Below are 22,206 nucleotides of genomic sequence, written 5' to 3' on the forward strand. Positions count from 1 at the left end.
AAATGAATTCATTGGTAAAGCGGTTCCAGTTTTATGAAAAATAAGGTTTTTCAGAATTTTTAATTTCACATTGTTCTTGCTTTTTTTGTGTTTGGTTTTGCCTTAATTCATGCAGCTCCCATTAAATGTCCGCGCTTTGTAAATCAAAAGAAAATTGTTGGGGGGAGATGTTCTAAAAGTGGATGAGTATAAAACTGAAAACAGTTTTCAGAGTGTTTCAGAGATTGTTTATTCTTATAGCTCTGTTAAACTAAAGTGTATGATAATATGTAACAAATTGCAGTAACTCAGTTTTGTTTTGTCAGCTTTCAACAGTGATATCTTTATCTTTGATTTGCAATTAAGGTTTCTCTTATTAAAGGCTGACACTGGCTTGCACATGTTTTCGTGATTTCAAAGAATTTCATTAACAGTTTCTTTTCCCTTTCTTTTCTTTTCAGCATAAATCTATTAATGCAGCTAACATTTTCTAAACTTTTGTATCCTTTCCTGATGCTCTCCCAGGTTACAGAATGGCCAGTAGGAAACCAGGGTTTGCTGTATGACCGAAACTGGATGGTTGTAAACCAGAATGGAGTCTGCATGACTCAGAAGCAGGAGCCAAGGTTGTGTCTTGTAAATCCCTCAATTGATCTGAAGCAAAAACATATGGTCATTCAGGCAGAAGGTTAGTGAACAATTCCTCCCTTCATTATCGGTATCAAACTTCTGGGCAGAGACACCTGCATGCACCCACTAAACTACTGAATGCTCTGTGTGCTTACTGGCTTCAGGGAGAAATTCTGCTACCAGCTGTGGGCAAAGAAAGCCCAGGCTGTAATATAAAGCCCTGGGTAGTTTGCTAGTTTGTTTTGGGGACAGACAGAGAGCAGACAGCAACTCCCTACGTGCATACGTAAAGTGGATGCTCCAGGAAGGAGGAACGAACTGACAGATGTGGAAACTTACTGACTAGTGTACCTCTCCACATCAGGAAGTCCAGCAGCCTGAAGGATCTGTTATTGCCACAGAGGTAAAGGAATAGGAGCCTAACATCAAACACCCTGGCCAAAGGCCTTCCCGTTTTATAGCTCTCCTTCCAGCTCTGTGATTAGAGGGGTAGAGTCTTCAGTGGAAATTAGTATGAATTAAAATAAGGAATAGACTTTATTTAGCTCAGTTAAATACCTGCACTAGCAGGCAAATATTTCATGATGTTTGGATTCATCAAAATCCTTTTTATTCACTGCTGAGGGGGAAAACCCCAAACAAACAACTTATGGAAAGTATTACAGAAAGCCCTTTGCTGCTTGGACATACAAATTACTATTTTGCTAACAGTGCTGTTAGCACTGAATGCTGGAACAGGTTTGTATTCCACAAAAGTCGTTATTAATGCCAAGTTTGCATGTGTCTGAATTGTGTTCATCATTTCCCTGGGGTCTAACATTTACTCAACCTGGATGTCTTAACCATTAATAATGTATGTGCCCACATTTTCAGTAGCTAGAGCAAAACAAGGCATCTTATATTCAAATTTTTCACCCTTTATTAGAAATCCGTGTGAGTAAACCTGTAACTACAGTCTGTTTGTATATTACAGTTGTCCTTTCCAGCTGTCTGAGCATTCTCCATAAAATTAAGTCTGACCAGTTGATTTATTTTGTCTGGAATAGGTTTGTCAAACTTTCACTAGTTTTGTGTGATTTTGTGTGTGTGTTTCAGATTCCAAACACGATCTAGTCTCTTCTTAGGGATTCTAGACTGGCTCATTGGCCCAAACGCTTCCATTTTCCACTCTTCCCTCTATAATCTTCCTTTGAAGAGGTATTGTTAATTCGTTTCAGTTCTATGTGGAACACCTTGCACCTCAAATTTTTGGTGTTCAGTTATATAGAAAGCCTTCTCTCACAACTTTTAAATTACCAAATGCTTCAGAAAGTCAGTTATTTCTAGAAATTGAGTTCCTTAGCATTTCTCTTCCTTTCTGTGTGTACCTCTTGCTTGGAGACACCGTGTGAAGTCTTGTCCAAACTTTCTCCATTTATCCTTTACATTTTCAGAGGTTCAGCTCTGTTGAGCCTTTTGCTTGCTTCATTCTGCTCTTCTGAGTATGTTCTTTTTTCCCCTTGCTAGTACCACATTGTTCAGGGAAGTGTATATCCATTAGTATGTTTGCCTGTCAATAATACCTGCACTGACATACTTCAGAGTCAGGAAGAAGTTTTCTCAGGCAGTCAAGGCATCCATTTCTCACTGAGATTTACAATGCCTTGCCATATTTAGGGCCAAGGTGAAATTCACCTTTAAATCCTATATTTTACTTTGTGTCATTCTTGGAGTTTTACTGTCATGCACCTTCCGTCCAATGAAAGTGAGAACCATTTCCACCCAGAAGTGATTGATCCAATCTATGGATCACTTTTCCTCCGAAAAGTAATTGATCAGATCTCCAGTGTGCTCTAACAGAAATATGGTGGGCATTTATTTATAGCCTGCTTTGGTACAGCCAGTGTGTAAGAATGGAGTCATTTTATTCTTTCTATAATGACTGTAGATACCAATAATCCTAGCCCATAAGGTGGTGTGGAGCTTCTTTTTATAATATTCCTGCTATTTTTCACTCTCATGGTGTTCTTGCAACCTGTGGCACTCTAATGCTTGACAGTGCAATACTGGCTTTCATTTGCTTGGGGAGAATATTCCAGAGGTTACTGCTCATAAGATAGCGCAGCAATGGGAACACATACAAACAGGCAGGGTAAGACTGAGCAGATAAATCTGTGGGAAGTTGTTCCAATATTTATTCTGTTTTCTTTCCTCTTACCTCCAGCCCAAATGCATGATTTCTTTGTTAGCGTTATTTTTTTTCTTTTATCCCTTCACATACATGGGTCATCATTATATCTCCCACTTAAATCATTTCATGTCAGACAAATTTAATGTAATAAGTTGACTCTTTACTTGAAAATCCCATGTTAATCAGTGTTGCTTTTGTCACCACTCTCACCAGCCTGTCACTAGTCTGTTGCTAATTTGGGACCTGAAGCTGAACGCCGCCTGTGTAGCTGGAGCAGCGATCAGTGTGGTGAGGAGCAGTGGACCTCTGAGGAGCCAGGCTGGCTGTTCTACAGCTCAGGGCCTTCGCTGGCCTGTGCCGGTGGCTAATGCTATTTCAGATTTGTAGCACTTAGCCTGCTGACTACAGCCACCTCCAGGTCTCTTCCAGCTTTGTTGCTTTGTGAGTTATTTCTCCCACTGTATGCCTCCCACCCAAACCGCCTTTCCCCAGCCACAGTAGCATGCATTTTTCCAAGATTAGTTGTGTTTTCTCCAACTCCCCCTCTCCTCCCTCTGCCCTCACAGTTCTTGTGGAGAGTTCCTTTGCTCCTCTCAGTGTGATGGGGACATACCTGGTGGTGAGGAGTGGGTGAGGGAGGCGACAGCAGTGAAAAAAAGAGAGAGAAAACCTTTGAGCTGCAGGTTTACTGAATCCCCCGCCCCAGTGAACGTGAAAACCCAGCAGCTCTGAGCTGACTGGGTGACAGCTGCAGCCCGCCTAGCTGCCTTCCTCCTGCTCCTCTGCAAGGAGGCTGTAACCACTCTGCTTTCTCTACCAGTTTCTCTGCTATCATCTGCGCCTTTCTCGTTGTGAGAGCAGGCTGTGGCAATGATCTCCATCTAGAGCGTGCTTTGCTGTCTGGCGGTGCCTCTCCCATAGAGAGAGCCTGAGGCAACGTGCTGCTGGATTAGGTGCCTCTGGTAAGTGCCTAAAGCCGAGTGGGGCAAATCCCACGTGGCCGAAGTATGTGGCATTTTTAAAGAACGCTTTGCTGTTATACTATTAGATTATGGTGAAGACTGTCTGTGACACTTTTAAAACATAATGAGTCTGTTCTCTCTCCCCCTCCAGGCATGTGCTTTTCTCTGCCTCTAGAACTTTTCATTAGTGGAAAATTTGTTTATGGCTATTTTATTTCAATATGGTTTAATATTCTCCGTCTTCCCTGTCCAACAACATAAAATTGTCGGCATGATTTAGTGTGACAGTAACGGCTTTAGTACCTTTTGCTGAATCCTCCGTATGCTGAGGCACCACTTCAGGTTCTTTCTTTAACTCCTGCATGTTGGGTGTCTCTGTAGCCCACCTAACAAGCAGCCCTGGGTGGGAAGACCCACGGTGTGACTGACCCAGCTGTGTGATCCTGCCACCACTGTGCGTAGCAAAGACATCAGACTGGGACTCTAGACAAGGCCAAAACTGCCTGAAGGCTTAGGATCTTTCCCTGCAAAATTAGTTGGCTTGCATGGTGTTCACCTGATCCCCGAGGAACGGGGTGAGAGCAGAGGGAGAGGAAAGCTTGTGCTTAGTCTCTCACTGGCTGTACTTTACTTCAGTACAAGGAGTGAGATTTTAATTTTGAGAAACTGTGCTTGTCAATTTTGTCAGAATTATTTTCTTAGGCTATGTGGTTGTTAACAGGCATTTCCTATTCTTTTTGGCATAAAGAGTGTAACGAACCCTTGCTATCACTGAGAAAATCAGTGTAACTCTAAATAAACCCCCATGGAGGCAAACAACTTCTTATATCTTGTCTGAAGCAGTTGATGGGTAGGATACCAGTAACTTAAAGGTGGGCAAGAGCAGGTGCCTTTATTTCTAGAAGCCATATTACATTAAGTGGGAATCCAGGGAAATCTTGTTGTCCTGTTCCATCAAATACATGAACGGGGGCACAGATTACACTGGGTTTGTTCCTGACCTGCACAAAAGTCAGCCAAACAGAATTTGGCTGAGAATACATTTCTGTAGAAGGCTAATTTCTGTCTTTCCGTTTTAGCTGACAATCAGCACTACTCTGGCAAGTCGGGCATCAGTTTGCTGCTGCACAGAGGGAGAAATTTTGGGTGATGTTAAGGCTTTAAAATATTGGAGTAGAAAGTAGTTCCTAGTAAAACTGAGCAACTAATTACACTTTATGGAGTTTATTGTGCCTTCAAATAGTCCTGTGTTACTGCCAATAAAAATAATGGGAACTAAGTGCATACACTGATGAAAGAATATACATGAATAGTTTATATTTCAGTCTATTGAAATAACAGACTTCTAATTTTTCTCACTGACTGAAAATAGGAGCTATAAAAACAAGAATAATTTTTTTATATTAATACTGTGAGCACATCTGTGAATTTTATTATCAAGCAAATGACCATGCAGAATGACAGCTTTTACATTTTAGTAACTGGCAATATTCTTTTTTATTTTTTTTGCCTTAAGATAGAATAAAATTGTAATTAACAATGTGTAACTGACCTAAACATCACTGTAAAATGTGTACTGTTCAATTAAAATGTGATACACTTGCTGGTGTATAAAAGCAGGGCTTTTTAAAGCCCTGAGACTCTATTTTAAGAATTTTTGTGAGTACGCCTTGCTTAGAAAGTATTTTTAAAAGATACCACAGCTAAGGATGCATACAGGACAAAACCTTTCGAGCCCTTCTTTTCCAGAAGGAATGTTGCTAATGTTTAATTGTTTCAAAGTACAAGAGCATTAGTTCTAGTCTATAAGATGGTAACAATGACTTCTTTTCCAGGTTCTTGCAAGCAAGTTCAATACTTTTATTACATGTTTTATTTTCCTGAATGAAGCTAGCTTTTCCCCCTCAGTCTTAACTTCTGAAGTATACTAACGTCATTAAAAAAAGGAGCTGATAGTTGGGATATAGTGAATCTGAACTACATTTTATTACTCTTCAGAAAAGATTTCACCCTATCACAGAGCTGGTAGAGCTTGATTCTTATGTGTACTAAATACTACAAACAGGAAGTACTAAGTGAAATCAAAATGTGCTGTTATAAAGCTGGGAAATGGGAGATAGGAGTCTTTGCTGGTATCTTGCAGTATAATGGAAAAGAGCTGGACTCATTGCATCTACACAGTAAAACTCTCTGTCATTTAAGATTATGGCTTTCAATTAACAGAAAGCAGAACAGTACAGCTTTTCTTTTTGCTTCTAGTAAACCACAGTAGCCTTTTCATTTCTTTGGCTCATTCTTTTCAAGATAACAAACTACTGAAGAAGTTGTTAACATAGATCATTACCAGGGATTCCTCATCTGTTTTAAACGTAGAAATAGATGGGAATAATTTTTTCATTAGTGGTTTCCATACATTTTATCTTTAAATTATTGTAGGTTTATGACACATTATATTTCTTTCCTTGAAGAGCCTGTGCTTATTTTTTCACTTCTTTGTTTCCGTCTTTCATCTTCCATCTTTCAGATCATTCCATTTCACCATTCAGAAAAAAAATGCCAACCCAACAGTGATTAACCTCATCTCCTGATTTGCTAGAGGGGCCACAACAGTGATAAACTCATCCTTTCAACAGAAACCATGGCTGAAGCAGTAATTCTGTGCCAGTTTTGTTGCCTGATATACACAGATATTGAAGTTACTCAACTGGAAATTGTGTATTCCTTAACGTGGACTTTGCTCTTTGCATTATCATTTGGAGCCACCTGCAGGCAGAGGATGTAATTCTAGCAAAAAAAGAAAAAAAGATTTGTCACATACTATTTGGGAGGCTGCTGTGATTGTGAACAGATGTAAAACTAAGAAATTTTTATTGACCCTATGGTTCTGCATAAATGTTTTATTTAAATATGGTTTGCTCTTTGCCCGTCTAGGAATGGACCCAATATCTGTATCACTGGAAGAAAATACTGGAGAAGGGGCAGTGATCAGTGAGAGTAAAGTCTGTTCACACAGGTGAGTGACAACGGAGAGGAGTCACAGCTGAAAATCACTGTAGTGACACACAGGACACGACTGGATGGACGTGCAGGGGCAGATGTCCTTACAAAAAGAGAGGGAGCGTAGAAAGCTATTAATGACTTAGTGGACCAGGAGAAGACAGTCTAGATAGGTAATTTGGCATGCCCAGCATGTCTGGTACAAACCATTAAAGAACAATAAAAATGAAAAAGGGGAGGAAGGATGGTACAAGAGACTGTGATGACTTGGCACTCACTTGAATAAGGGAGATCTTTTATTTTACTTGCTGCAAGGGTGAGAAAAGGGAAAGGTGTCCCCAGTTATTCCCAAATGCCAGCTGGGAGCCTCAGCAGGGTTTGAATGCAGTTCCTTCATTTGACAATAATGATGCTGGCAACTTTTTCCATTTCCTGCTGCGCAGATTCAAAATTGCTAGAACCTACTGAAGTTATAAACCCATATTTACAACCCTTTTTAATTTTTTTTTGACCACCCATGTTGATCAATGTCCCCTTAACAATCTTGGGAAGATTGCAGGCAAGTATGTGAAATTACATGATCTTTAATCAAGAGACATACCACTTCACTGAAATATAACATTATGAATAAATTAATTTCCTATCAGTTAACTTAAATTTTTATCCATCATACTTTCTAAGTACTTCCCAGTCTCATTAAGTTTTCTGAGTGGCAGTGTAACAAGTGCCTTCCTAAAGTACATTTGCATTATCTACTTTTCTTTTTGCCAGGTCTCTTGATAAGTCCAACTAAAAGCCATTTACAGATTTATGTCTTCTTTTAACCAAGGTATACTAATTCTTTGTAACCTTCTACATTTGCTTCTCTGAGGGTAACACATAAACAAACCAGCAGAAGACCTGGCCATTTTCCCCATGGAGCCATGCAGGAAATTATCTTCTCCTTCTTTTCTACTAGCTATTCAGATGATAAAGAGGATTTTTTCCTCAGACGTGTATTTTCTTCCGGTAGTGGAATTCACCCAAGAGTCATTTGTTTTAACCATCTGTCCCACTTCCTTTAGTGTTGACTCATCCTCAGCCTCCCCATGGTTAGCCCATCTATTACAGGCTGTAAAATAGGCTAGGTTATCTTTCTCTCTGCGTGCATATAATTTGCTGCCATGCTATTTATTGTAGCTTGTCTTTCATGTCACTGACTGTGTCATTTTTAATGTATAAAATAGGAAATTTTCATGGGAAACTGCTTAGAGTTCTGAGGAGGAAGAAAAGGACAGAATAACAAAGAAAGGGGAGGTGTAAGACAAACTGCACAGTGGACTGTGATTAGCAAATAAGGCAGAAAGTAAGGCAGAATGAGTGGACAACATTGATGAGGCTCTGAAACTGCTCAGAGATCCAATAGCACTTGATGCCACGTTCCCATGTTTCAGCAGGGGAGCCTCTGTGGCCAAAAAAGGAGAAATAGGAGCAAAACAGTCCTTTGCACTAGAGCTGGAGGTGATTTGTGGTCCGAGGTCTTTTCTGCAAAGTGTCTGAGGTGAGCAATGGGACCAAGTCTTTGTTAAAGGCTTTTATTCAAAATAAGCTCCTACTGAAGGCATTTTCCACTTATTAATTCTGCTCTCTGGTGCTGTGATTTCATCCAGCTCTGTTGGCTTAGGTGGTTACTCTGAATTTACGCTGACATAGCTGAGAAGAGCACATGATGTAGAATCTGCAAGCAGTCACATGAGGAGGTTTAATTTCACAGCAACCACGAAAGGTTGATGAGCCCAAGTGTCCCTCATTAAGCAATTCGTCAGTGTTAGCCTTCATCTCAGTGAGGGTTGTCCATCAGCATGTGCTGTTCACATCGGGGGGACATGGCTCTCTAGTATGATATCTAACAGTGGACAGATGCAAGTAGAAGCTAGTGATGTGAAGTTTACTGATGTTGTAGAAGACCCTAAATGCTCAAGGTTAGTGCTCTGTAGCAATGGTCAAGGACACAGCCTCCTCTTAGACAGGCCGTGATATCAAAGAGATCAAGGGAAGGTTAATATCAGTGGGAGAAGGCAACAAAGGTGTAGTTAAAAACAATGTGAACTGAGCCTGTTGTGTGTAAATCTATCTATTATATCCCTTGGGATTAATATTCAGGCTTCAGCTGTCCTTGTTTCTTGTTCTATAAATTACCTGGCTAGAGGGACCAGCTGTAACACACCGAAGCTAAATGACATAACAGGAAGATGAGTGGGAAACTCAAGGCAAACAGTAAGCAAAATCTGAGAGCTAGGCCCACCTTTATAAATTGCCTGACATGTGGTAAATGAAATTTAATGCTGACAGACGTAAAGGAATACTCCAAAAAAATAAACATAAGCAGAAAATTAGAACTGAGCTACAACAGGACTTTGAATAAGACCTTGAAGAGATGATGGTGCTTGCTCAGAAAATGATCTGATGATAAGTGAAAGCAATTTGAAGACACAGGAGTCTTGGAATACAAAAACTGCACAGTGATGTTTGATGAAATACTAAGAATGCTGTGTGTGTCTAACTCAGCCACTGTGACTCAATAAGTAAATTAAAAAGAAGGCAAACTTTTGTTCCTGATTTATATGCTATTAAGCCCCAGCAAGCTGCTAGAAGCAGTTGGCTCAGGAGAGAATTTATATACCTCTAGCACCTTTGTTTGGGTGGGAGTGAATACCTGGGGAATTTGTTTCACCTGAACTGTTACGGTGGTATATTCATGCTTTCTCATTAGCAGCTTAGCATGGTGGCCAGCAAGGACACAAGAACCACTCAGCTCAGGCTATGAAATCTCATGCGGAGACTCAAACTTTGGCCTCTGTTTTGCCACAGTGCCTATATGTCATCGTACCAGAGTTTCATTTCAGTTCTAGGACATCACTGGCTAGATGCAGCAGTGGTTGGCACCTGTCCAGTCTCAGAGTTGGGAGAGGGACACAGAGCTGCACCACAATGAAAATTTGGAATAAGCGCTGAAGGAATACCTGATCCCTGCGGGCTTATAAAATTTCTTTGATTTCACTTGTCCTGCTTTCTACCTGTGTAACTCAGTTGAACCTACAAAGCATTCCATAAAGCCGGGCTACTCCCTCTCTCAACCCTAGCGTTTACCATCTTTTGCTGTGCAGAGCCATTTGCTTGTTTCACAGGGCAGGTAGTCTCCGTGCCAATTAGCTGCCTTGGCTGGTTAGGGCAAGGCGAGCATAGGAGCACTGCTACTTCACTTCCCTCGCTACAAGAATCCTGCCTGGATCAGCATGGGGGTTTGCATTCCTCTTAGCCGTTAATGCCATTTTAAAGTTAGGTGTCAGTCAAGTCTCCTTTTGTCGTCAATAGAGTTAAACACTCCCAGAATGAGAGTCATCCCATCCTGAGGTCTAACATGGATGGGAACTACTTAATTCTTTCCGTTATCTGTGAGGGGAATCCAGGCAACTAATCTGAACTAGATGCCTAGTTTTTAAAAGATTGACATTAAGACCACTCAGGGCTGAGGAATCTAGTGGCAAATGGGATCACTCCCCAGCGGTCTGTTCTGTGCTCTTCCTGAACTGAGAGAGGTGATCTCAGAATCATTCTAGGAGAGATTACATCCAGGTAAAGATGACAAGTCTATTACCAGCCTCTCACTAGACAATTCACTAGTAATGGAAATCATCTTTAGATAGAGAGATACTTAGGTTCTGCTAGCACTGCCATGTTTTAATGTGGAATGTCTGTGCTAAAATGAATTACATTAGAGAATTAACATCGTTGTACCTGATGGGATCATTAAAAATTACATACAGTGTGGCACAGTGGAGCAATCTTAAATTCAACTCAGATTAATCCTATTTGAAAGCACAGACCAGAGACTAACTTTTTCATAATACTGTATTGTAATATGGGCTACCAGTTACTGTACTTCAGAGTCAGTGTCTTGAGTGTTGTGATTATTTAATCCTTTATTCCACAGTAATTTTCTGTATAAAATTAAATAAGATCTCGTGAATGTTATCTTCAAGAGTAACTGAGTAAAGTTGAGAAAATGGGGAGATAAAATTATGCAGAGCTTGACATTAGACACTCATCAGACAACACAGATTTTGTATTTTGTATTGAAAGAAGCAGAATAAACATCTTCATAATTTTTCTTCAGTTTTACAAATTAAATATTGGGCAATCAAATTCTGTTAAGTCCCTTTTTTCTCATAACAGGGTAAAAACATATGACTGTGGAGAAAGAATTGCTGGCTGGTTCTCTGTGTTTCTTGGTCGTCCATGTCGCTTGATAAGACAAAGTTCAGACATGAAAAGCAGGTCGCACCAGAAAAATACAAAAGGTATGTTGTCATTCTTTATTTGGGATTCCTCACTTAGTAAACAGGCTCATGGAATTCATACTGAGTGTGTAACTACCCTGATAAGGGTGAGAGAGTGATCCAGTATTGATCTAGTAGGTTTCAAAGGGTACATTTGTACCTAAACTGTCTATGCTGCCCTTCTGCTTCTCTACATTTGGTGAAAAAGTACAGATACACCATCCTGAGGGGTTTTTTATCATCATGACCATAATTCGGTCTGGAAACTCAATGATCATTTTGAAAAATTACCATGAAAAATGTATAAATAAAGAATTCATTCTTAGACTAAGTTTCATTATAGAAAGGATCAAATTGAAAGGGCATTGAAAACCATAGATATTGCTTTTGTAAATTGTTTTACAAATTTGGTAAAATCTCAGCTCTATATGAGTTTCTAAATGCGTGACATTATTATCATTTACAGGTTTGAGGGGATTCTTGGAATCTTTCCTTGGTGTTTGGAGCTGAATGAATAATTTTTTAATGAGAATGAATAAGATATCAAAGGAAAGATGAGGTGAAATTACTAGTTTAACCTTCCTGATTTTTAATGATCATGTTAGAATGTTGGATTGATTTTTTAGGTCTGGCATCTGCTACAAACATATCTCTCTCTCTTGTGAATGAAGCACAATACCTCCTGATAAATGTAGCAAGCATTCTACAGCTGAAAGAACATATTTCTGCAAGGTAAGATCCTTCTGTCTCCAAATGTCTCTCAGCAGTCTTGGATTCCAGAATCTTGCTGTAAGATGCCAATATAATTGTTTTATCTGGAAATTTATAGTTACTTCTCAATGTTCAACAGATCTATAGGTACTAAACTGCTATAATGACTCATTCTTGTGTGACTTCTGAAAATGTGGATTATATGCTTGAACATAATCTGTCTGCCAGTCATCTTTAGGAAAACTTAAACAAAATTCTTGTCAAAAGATTTGGTGGCAGGAGATTATTGGGGAACAGCCAACTTCTATTTGTGAGAAAAACAAGGATAATTAGGTTTTCTTAACATAAATAATTTGGCAGTTGAAAATACTAAATTTTGCTACTTGCTGAACTATTTCTTTCCTATGAGAAGCATTAAGATTTAGAGCAAACACTCACAACAGAAATATCTTAAAACTACTTGTAGGACTAGATTCATCTCATTTCTTAATTGATTTGGCTTTATTTGTACGAAATTGGGAGATAGGAGCAGCAAATGAAACATTGAGCCAACCCACAGTTCCAAGATAAGGGACCTATTACCAACTAAATTTTCATACACTGACAACAGAAAGTTATTGTTTCTTGGGTGTAACTGGGACAGGCTCAGATTCAATAGAACATCTGCCCTCAAGGCCTCCATCACAGCTGTGCATCCTACAGCCCCGGTATTTGCCTCTGAGCCCCCTTTTCCTGTCTCGCTGAACTTTCCTGCCTCTGCTTGGTGTCATCTTCTTTCTTCTTAGTTCTTAGTCACCCACCAAACATGCCCCCTGCGTTGAAATTCCTGGTTTGAGCAGAGGAGGAATATGGGGGGGGGGGGGGGGTTTGTTGTTGTTGGGGGGTTTGTTTTTTATTTATTTATTTATTTATTTTTATTTTGGGTTTTTTGGTAGCTGTAGGAAGACTCATATAGAGCTTCAGGATTTAAAACCACTGACTGGTTTTCCTTCTGTAGAAGTCACTTGGGCAATTTTAGGATATCATGGCAGTGCTCTGTGAAAATAGTTTGGAAAAGGTTTGAATCAGCCCATCTCTCAAGCCATTTTGACTACCCTTTCTCAGTGATAATTAATGCCTTCTTTTGAGGCTTGACTGGCTGAGTTACATCTCCTTGGGATAGCAACACTTCCAGTCATCCCTTACTCAGACTGGACTTTTTCCAAGGTAAGACTCAGTAAGGAACCTTCCAGACATGGGATTTGAGTGCAATGAAGAGTGAGGCACTAGAGGGAGCCACAAGTGAGCGTGAAGAGGACAGAGAACTTGGTAACAAGTGATGTCAGACGATCCACTGATTTCACATCTAGTATCTTCCTAGTACAACTAGGCTTGTAATCACCTTTTCCTCAAAGGAAACTCCAGATCTGATGAAGCTGCCATGGTGCCTGAGAAGCATCTTGCTTCCCACTCTGCAGCACAAGTTGGAAAATTCCTCCCTATTTTACAATGCAGTGCTTTCTCAGGGTGCTGGGGAGATAAGTTCAGCATAGATATACAGCATCCTCATTCTGCATGGTTAATAAATCATGGTGTATGAACTTTCAAAATGCTGAATTGTGCAAAGTGCTTTCCAGCATCTGCACATACAAGTCTTTATTAAACTTATTTCTTTATTAGAAATTATTATTTAGCTTCTTGGCATTCAGGTTTGGCTTTGTTTAATGGAAACCTGCTAAGTTTTATAAAACAATTTCAATCTTCAGTTGAGTTTTAATAATTTCTCGTTGTATCTTCCATAAGTAAAAATTAATCTTCAAGTTTGCACTTGCCCTTTGAGACATGATCTAAAACAGAAACAGCAATTTAATTGAAAATTAAAATGTAACACAGTGTTGGAGAGCTACATGTACATGGAGATCTCGTCTCTCTGGTGTTGCCATTTCAGGTCACCTCCATGGAAATCCTCATGACCAGGCCTTATGCTCAAATGTTCTTGTTAGAAACATGCCCTTGAAGATGCAAATATTCATTTTCAAGTTTGCCTGTTAAATGTATGTAATGTGTTCTGCCTTGCAGGGCCCACTACTGCCAAGTCCAAAGTACCTAGGCTGGTTTTGCCAAATTGCACTGATCTCCACAACAGATCCTTGTTGACATTTGCAGGGTGAAGGTACCTGTGACTCCATCCAACTAATGCATGTTTTGAATGAGGGGAAATAATAGGAATTTACTCAGATACATGCTGCAGAGTAATTAGAAGCAGTTCCAAGGGCTGGGGATAGGCGCAAGAGAGGTGAGGTATTTTGGTGGTGAGCCTGAGCAGGTGGAAGGCACAGAGACTAGGAGCAGGGACATTGCAGTCTTTGAGGATCTGCAGCAAAGGATAAAATAGCAGAAACTCAAAGTAGTTTTCAGCAGCTGGCTCAGGACACTGCAGCTTTGAAGCTACTGGGGCTTTCGATCCCCCCGCTGGTACCAGCTGGGGTGGCAGGCACTTATGTGTCACAAAATGCATTCAAAACTAGAGGCTACCCAGCACCCGAGCTCTAAGAGCCCACAGCAAAGCTAGGAAGCACAACAGCGTAACTGAACTTGTCAATGATGCACTGCTATTTTCCTCCTTGTCTGTTTGAGCATCGGCATAGTCTACAACTTCTGTTGGCTCCTGTCTCCTGCAATCACTACGAATTATGTCTCAGCCTTGGGACTGCTTGTGGCATCTCAAGGGAAAACCTGTAGCACTTCAGCTTCCCATCCCACTTTCTACCCCCAGGCTGCTGGAGCCCTTGTGAGGCTGGGCTTGTGTGGTTTGACTGAAAGTCTGCACAGGCAGTTTATCCTTATGCACATTTGTCTGCTAAAGATCATGCAGACTGTTTTAAATAAAATCAAGCTCTTTTTTTTTTTTTTTTCATCCAACAGGCCTGTTCTGCCAAGACTGCTTCATGTGAACAGTTTTCCCTGAACTTTCATTTTTGCATGTTTTTCTTCATTTTAATTTAAACACATTTTAAACTGTATGTCCTTACTTTTTTAAAATATTTTTTTCCAGGATAGAAACTTCTCTTTTCACCACCTCTGCTATAGAGTGTCATATCCCAAAGTTGTCAGACCAGAGCTGCTGGAGTGTCAAAAATTGTTCACATCTATAACAGCTAATGCAAAAACAAAATGTTCTTTCCCACGAACACTGGTGCTGAGAGAACTCTCTTGCAAATTTTAGGGCTGTCTTTTTTTCTGATACTGGTTGGGTTCTCCTTAGAAGAGTGAAGAATGACAATCCAAAGATGCAGCCAGATTTCTGATATTTGTATGCAGTCTGCTGCTCTGTCTGCCTCATATATGTTCTCCACACTGACACAAATCTACACTCTGGCAATTCAAATGTTTGTAAAGAGGTGAAGATACCACCACACCGAGATTATATTTTCTTCAAAACACCTATAATTTTGTGTAATCTGCTGCATCCCAAAGGCAAATAATAATAATAATAATACGAGGAATACATTCTCTCATAAAATACCTTTGCTGGTCTTTTTCACCTTCGGCATCTGCTGGTTTTGTCCCTTTTGCCATTGCAACATGTGCAGAATAAGTTTCTGTCTGCCTTCTTTTTAGAAGCATCTAACAAGTCAAATGATTACTAACTCAAAAGATCTTTTCATTTGTTGCCATTGGCCTTACATAAGATAACTATGAAGAAATTTTCTCATATGTGTTGTTCACAATCATCTGCCCACATGCTTTCATACCTACAGTTCCAGGTCTCATCTCTGAAGAAGCCATCTGGAGGATTACAAATTATGGTTAAATACCCTGTACCATTTTCATAGCTTTTGTAATAAAACTTGGTCTGAGTTATTCTGGAGAAACATTTACTGAATCATGTTACCCACTAGATTCCTACAAAACAAACATCTACTGCAGAAGTAGTTAATAAAACTTTTTTCTTTTCTTTTTGTCTGTCACCTCTGTGAGACAGATTGGAAGAGCCACTGGAAATAGAGGAATTAATCCGACGTTTCCGTGCCAACATTGTCATCAGTGCACCAGAGTCCTTTGAAGAAGAAGAGTGGGCTGAAATTTCAATAGGTGCTCTGAGATTCCAGGTGTGACCTCCTCTCTTGTCCTAGTCCCAGTCTATCACAAAGTATTTTGACCCCTCAAGACAAAGCAATTTTTGCAAGGCTTTGACTGGAACATGGGTGGCACACCTTGTGCACATAAAATTTAGGGAGTGTGTAAAAAGACCAAACATGCTGTGACCTGTGGCAGACATGCATCAATATAATTGAGAGGTTTTGACATATTTCTCCACACCTTTTTTTTAATTTCATAATTCATAAAATTTCCTACCTCTATCCAACTGAGCAGAATAATATTCACTGTTTTGAGGCAGAGTTTGCAGCAAATACTTACCCAGCATATCACGAGAGAATACTGGTTGTTGTTAAGCATAATAGTCCAAATATAACCTCAGATTACTGCACATCAAGCAACTGATGCTAAAAGATTGGACATGAATACAAGTGAACAATCACTGTCTGTTGCCCTCTGTTGTATACATTTTGTCCTAATCTCCATTCAAGACATGTTTTTAAGTCTAGCCTGGTAGGGACTTTTTGTATGTTACGCTTTGTGTCATATCTAACAACATAATGTGTTTTGTACTGTAAGGAAAATGCTGAAGAGTCAGACTGTTGGCAAATACATTCTTTTTGAGAAAAACTTCAACAAAGGATCCATGAAGACGCTACACATGAAATCTAAGGGAATGATGCCAAGGCCAGGCTGGATGGGGCTTTGAGCAACCTGGTGTAGTAGAAGGTGCCCCTGCCCGTGGCAAGGGGGTTGGACTAAATCCAACTGGTTGGATCCTTAAAGGTCCCTTCCAACCCAAACCATGCAATGATTCTATGATGCACACATTTATTACATGTTCTATTGGATCTGACTGGTCCTTAGATGTGAAATATGTATCTGAGAATGCATTGCCTAGGATGTGAAGGTGGCTTATTCATTGTTTTCTCAAGGATGATAATTAAGGTGTGAATAACAGAAGGGCTAAGGTCAAATCTAGAAGCTGTGATAGACATCACTCCTATTTCTTTCTGGCCAGCATACTGTAAGAAATTGAGAGGTCATTTTTTCAGTAAGGGTGGAAAATATGACTTATCTGTTCTTTTTTATGTGTACTTTGATCAGTAAGCTGTATTATGAGTTACAGAAAATTGAGGGAAAAAATTCTTTAGGTAGGAGATCAGAAACACAAAGGACAAAATCCTTCGTGTGTAGCTTATTGGAAGCTGGAGTTACACTAGGGAGCTCAGCTCAGGATCCTGTTGTGGAAGATACTGTAAAATTACAAAATAAAAAGGCATTCCTGTTTCTGGCATTTAAATATTTTAGGAATGAAAGCCAAAAATAGAAAGGCTTATGCAACCCGCATTGTATTTTCCAGTTTCTTCTAGGTCCATATTCAGATACTGATGTAGTAATAGTAGAAATGACGCTTGATGCCAGAAAAATGGTAGAAGAAACTGTTGACCAAAGCAGACCAGGGGGAAATATTTCTTTCACTGTCTTGTTTTCTTGTTCCTTTAATAAAATATTAAAGCTGTGGAAAATCATCTTCTGAAAAAACTGAGCCAAATGTATAGCTTTGATGATTACACTGAGGAGTTGTACAAGCAGTTCTAGATGCATCTCAAAAAAATGAATCATAGAATTATAGAATCATTTAGGTTGGAAAAGACCTTGAAGACCATCAAGTCCAACCATCAACTTAACACTGCCGAGTCCACCACTAAACCATGTCCCTAAGTGCCTTACCTACATGTCTTTTAAGTACCTTCAGGGATGGTGAGTTAACCACTTCCCTGGGCAGCCTGTTCCAATGCTGGACCACCCTTTTGGTGAAGAAATTTTTCCTAATATCCAATCTAAACCTTCCCTGGTTCAACTTGAGGCTCTTTCCTCTCATCCTATCACTTGTTTCTTGGGAAAAGAGACAGACACCCACCTTGCTACAACCTTTTTTCAGGTAGTTGTAAAGAGCGATAAGGTCTCCCCGGAGCCTCCTTTCTCCAGATTAAACAACCCCACTTCTCTTAGCCGCTCCTCATAAGACTTGTGCTCCAGACCCTTCACCAGCTTCATTGCCCATCTGTAGACACGCTTCAGCACCTCAATGTCTTTATAGCACTTCAGATCAGCATATAAAAATGTTTGCAATGTAAGGTTTAATTATTGGCCCTATTTGAAATTTATGACACATTTTACAAAAGTAGATTGTTTATATTGGGATACTGTAAGAACAGTTATTTTCTATAATGTACAGCTTTGCTAAATTTAGGGATGCAATCTTAAGGGAAACTGCAGTATGGTTTCCTTCATGTTAATGCTTTAAGAAATTTGTTGCAGTGGTTTTTTTCCCCTAAAAACACACCCTATGTCAAAAAAGAATTAACTATGAGATCCATGCTCTGTATTATAGATGTTAGACTATAGGATCTCATTATTCCTTCTAATTATGTAAACTTGTGAAAACAGACATTTTGCATTCTGATTATCTACAAGTGCCATGCATATAAAAAAGATATTGTGCATTTCAGCTGTAAAACAAACACAAGAAAATCCTCCTTGGATTAAATCCTGAGTTGCTGGCTTAATTTTGTATTCAGTTCTCCTTTGGGCAAGTAGCCTTGCCAGCCTGTAGATGAAATGAAGCCATCAGGAAATACAAATTTATAAATGTTTGGTATTTCTCAGATTCTGACTTTGGGAAAGTTTTGCGTAAAAAAAGGAAAGAAAAAAAGTGAATTAAAAATTCAGTGAGATCTTTGCAAGTAGACCCTTTGAAAATGTACTTACTACATTAGGTGAACAAGCCTGACCTCTCGCATACTTAAAGCATAGAAGAACACACAAAAGCTATGTGAGAGATACGTGTTTAAGGTAGTATGATGGTCAGAAGATTGTGCTGTTGTGTGTTGGACTGCTTTGGCATACAGCTATGAACTTTCTTTAACTAAAATTTCAGGTTGTGGGTCCATGTAGCAGATGTCAAATAATCTGCATTGATCAACAGTCTGGGGAACGAAACAAAGAATTTCTGCAGTCTCTTTCTGCTGCCAGAGGTAGAAAGGTCAGTACAGTTGAAAAAGTCCAAAAACGGTGTATAGAAAGATGTAGTGGCTTTATTGCATGCACAGTGAAATACCTGCTGAGAGAATATTCACGATTAAGTTGTTATGCTAACCATTACCATTTTTTTTTCAGTGAAAAGAGGGTGCACTTACAATGCAGATATGACATGGTTTATTTCCATAAAATGCTCAACACTTTTTATTCAGAAATTGACTATTAATATGCATTATTTTTTACTGTGGTTGCTTTTATTCAGTATGTACTGCTTTACAATGCGCTTATTTCGGTCTTGAAAAACACAAACTGATGCACTGATGTCATTTAAGAAGAGAAATCTGAAGAAAAATCAGAAAGTGTTTGAAATTATACACTTAGCTCGTAAGACTAAATTTTGTTCTTACTGTGAGAAACCACTTAGCATGGAAAACAGCAGATATGAATATAGTCAAAGCAGAGGGTAATTGATTAAGTAAGTGACTGGAGAGTAAGTGTGAAAAAACAGGCATTCATTTGGAGTCCTGCTTCCTAAGTTTGTATTGCTGCTTGGAATGGAGAGTGCTCAGATGATAGCTAAACAGTTCAGCGACCTAAAAGCTTCACAAATCTCCTCATACCTATTTATTTAGCTGAAAATCCTTACTCTAAATTCATTGCTTCCCATTTGTTAAGCTTCTGTTGTAAAAGTTGGTTAGCCAGTCAGAGCTCAGAAGCCTCACTAATACCAGCCAAACACCAGAGACTGGGCACAGCGCAGGGGCAGAGCAATAACGAATAGGCTGAAAATCATTCACCCAAAGAATGCCCAAACAAGTTACAAATACTTTATTTGTTTAGAAAAAAAAAACCAATAAATTGATTTGTCTCAGTGATTCATTAAGCCAACAAAGGGCTACGCTTTCAATGAATGTTATCCTTGGTGAATAGGAGCCGCCTGATGCAGTGAGATGGGGGAGAGGTGAGCAGGCAGGGGCCAGCTGCCTAGGCACAGCTTCCAGCTGACCTGAGATGACTTAGGGTTGCACAGCAGGCTCTGGCATCCAGATCACCACAGACATGTCCCTTTTGTGAGATGAGCACCTGTCCATGGTAGGTAGCTTGAGGACAAGAATCCTCTCCAGGTGATGGTAAGCCACAGCTGGAACATCTGGGACACGTCAGAGTACATTCTGGCACTTTGGGCGAAGATGCTGCCCAGGTGCTACATGGTCTGTGGTATGCGGGGACTTTACCTACCCACACTGTGACTTGAATCCTCTGTAGAGGGAAAGCACTCTGTCAGGGACCTTCCCAAATGGCAACAAAACCTTACGTAGGACATAGATTCCTCAGGAGAGGCAGAGCATCTTCTGCATGTTTCCTGCAGCAAAGATGAGCTCCTCTTCCATTCTGATTATCTCAGCAATGCAAAGATTTTCTTGATACAAGCACTCCCACCAGAACCGAGTAACTCGTTCAAACAGAACTAAGGCAAAGAGAGCAATCCAGCCTCTTGAGAACAACCTGGCACCAGATAAAAGATGCATGGCAAGGTGAGGCACTGCAGAGCACAGTGCTGCTATTCACAGCGGGGGAGTGCCCTGCTTCCCTCCGCTGCGCAAGGGTATATGTGCTGCAAAGAACTGAGCCTTCAGCTTTTTTTTTTTATTTTCCCAGCCTTCAGCGCTGCTGGCAGATGGGAACTTGTCAGCATGCCAAGCTCTGCATAAGGCCAAGTCTTCTCCGTTAGCTTGACAGCTGAAAGAGGTAGTTTGAACTGGTAGTTTTGCCTGAACTTGTCTGAGAAGACCTCAGAGCCCATCCCTCCTTCAAGTCGTCCGTGGGGTGATGGTCACCAACTGGTTATCAGTGAGTGGCACCTGAGGACTACCATATCTTCAGTGTGCTAAGCAGACCTAGCAGAGGAGATTGATCCAAACCTTTCACAGTGGAGAGAAAGAAGATCAAGTTCATGTGACCGCTAAACTGCAGAGCTAATCCTTTGGTGACTCATATCTCTAGCATGCCCTTTTGTTAAGGAATCATCTAATAGACTTAATTTTCATTTTTTATTAGATTATAAGATTTTTGTCAGATTATATCAAATACAGATTCAGTGAAGGAATTTAGCAGTGTTTGTTCCCAGATGTCAATAATATGTTTTGAACTACAGAAAACAGATGCAGCAAAATAAGATTTGAGCTAATTTCCCAGTACAAGGGGAACTGATATTTTTGAAAGGTTGTTGTAGTTGCTCAGTTTCCAAACGAATGGATAGCAAATCCTGAATACTTAATGAAAGAGTCAGATATCAATATTTACTATTTTGTTTTGTTTTTCCAAGAACACCAGCCTGGAAAATATATTGAACTTCATCAGACTGGTAGCCCAAATAACAGCACTGCCAATTAACTTCACTAATAAGCTAGATAGCATAAGGCTTTTAAGAGGTGCTTCAATATTTATTTCTGCAACAGTGTTTTTCTCCTGAGAACCTGGTGCTCCAAGGTGAAAGACTGAGGCTTCGCATAGGGGGATTGCAGCTGAAAGTCAGCTATTGTAATTAGCCACACAAGTAATTTGGATGTTTCCTGATAAATGTCAAGCAAGGTGCTGACGCCTAGCCAGCTACTTCTTATGAAACTTTTTATCACATTGTTTGAAATAAAACACAAACACTGCTACAAAGTGAGCTTGAGCTCTGCTGCCATCAGTTCTGAAGAAATGCTCATTAAGGATTCCTTCTGTAATTTTTGACTGAAAAGGAAAAATGAGCTCTCCTGTGACACGGCTCTCTCTGTTACTGCAGGAGACTACAAAAGACTAGGTAACTACATTAAGGAAATAGCACAAAAGATAGCCACACACTGTTTCCCATGCATCAACACCTGATGTAAAACACACATAGACAGAAAGGAGAGAACACTGAATTCTTGCCCATCTTCTGTGATTTGCCCATGCAGTTTAACGCTGACAAAAGCAGAAGCCCTGTGGGTAGATCTGCAGTAGTGCTAGAAGCTGGGACTTGCTGTCAAGGTAGCAAAGGGAATTGCATTAGCAGCCTGCCCCAGTATAAATGTATGGATAGTGGTACATCAAGGGAAATCCATTATGTTTGCACATGCCCTCATACACTAAAAAGCTTGTGGTTTTTTTTCCTGCGGGCTGTTGATCCTCCTTTATGTGCCTTGATCCTCCTTCATTGTGCCTTGGGAGAGCTTCTTTCCCTGCAAAATTAGATGGTGCCTCTGGATTGCTTACTGCAACATTAGCAAGAATAGCAAATGGCTTCTCTTATCTGATGCATCATTATCATCATTTTCATAGTAAT

At 39.9% G+C, this 22,206-nt stretch overlaps 1 protein-coding gene across 1 annotated transcript in view; it reads left to right on the forward strand.

Moving 5' to 3' along the window:
- MOCOS (molybdenum cofactor sulfurase) overlaps positions 1–22,206 on the forward strand; it is a 232,778-nt gene that overhangs the window by 203,067 nt on the left and 7,505 nt on the right. The window contains exons 9-14 of the mRNA XM_055799822.1: positions 505–667; positions 6,673–6,754; positions 10,954–11,078; positions 11,684–11,789; positions 15,733–15,859; positions 18,793–18,897. Coding sequence (XP_055655797.1) covers positions 505–667; positions 6,673–6,754; positions 10,954–11,078; positions 11,684–11,789; positions 15,733–15,859; positions 18,793–18,897 — 708 coding nt within the window. The remainder of the gene's footprint in view (positions 1–504; positions 668–6,672; positions 6,755–10,953; positions 11,079–11,683; positions 11,790–15,732; positions 15,860–18,792; positions 18,898–22,206) is intronic.

Source organism: Falco peregrinus, chromosome 3, assembly GCF_023634155.1.
Source record: "Falco peregrinus isolate bFalPer1 chromosome 3, bFalPer1.pri, whole genome shotgun sequence".
Lineage (NCBI taxonomy): Eukaryota > Metazoa > Chordata > Aves > Falconiformes > Falconidae > Falco > Falco peregrinus.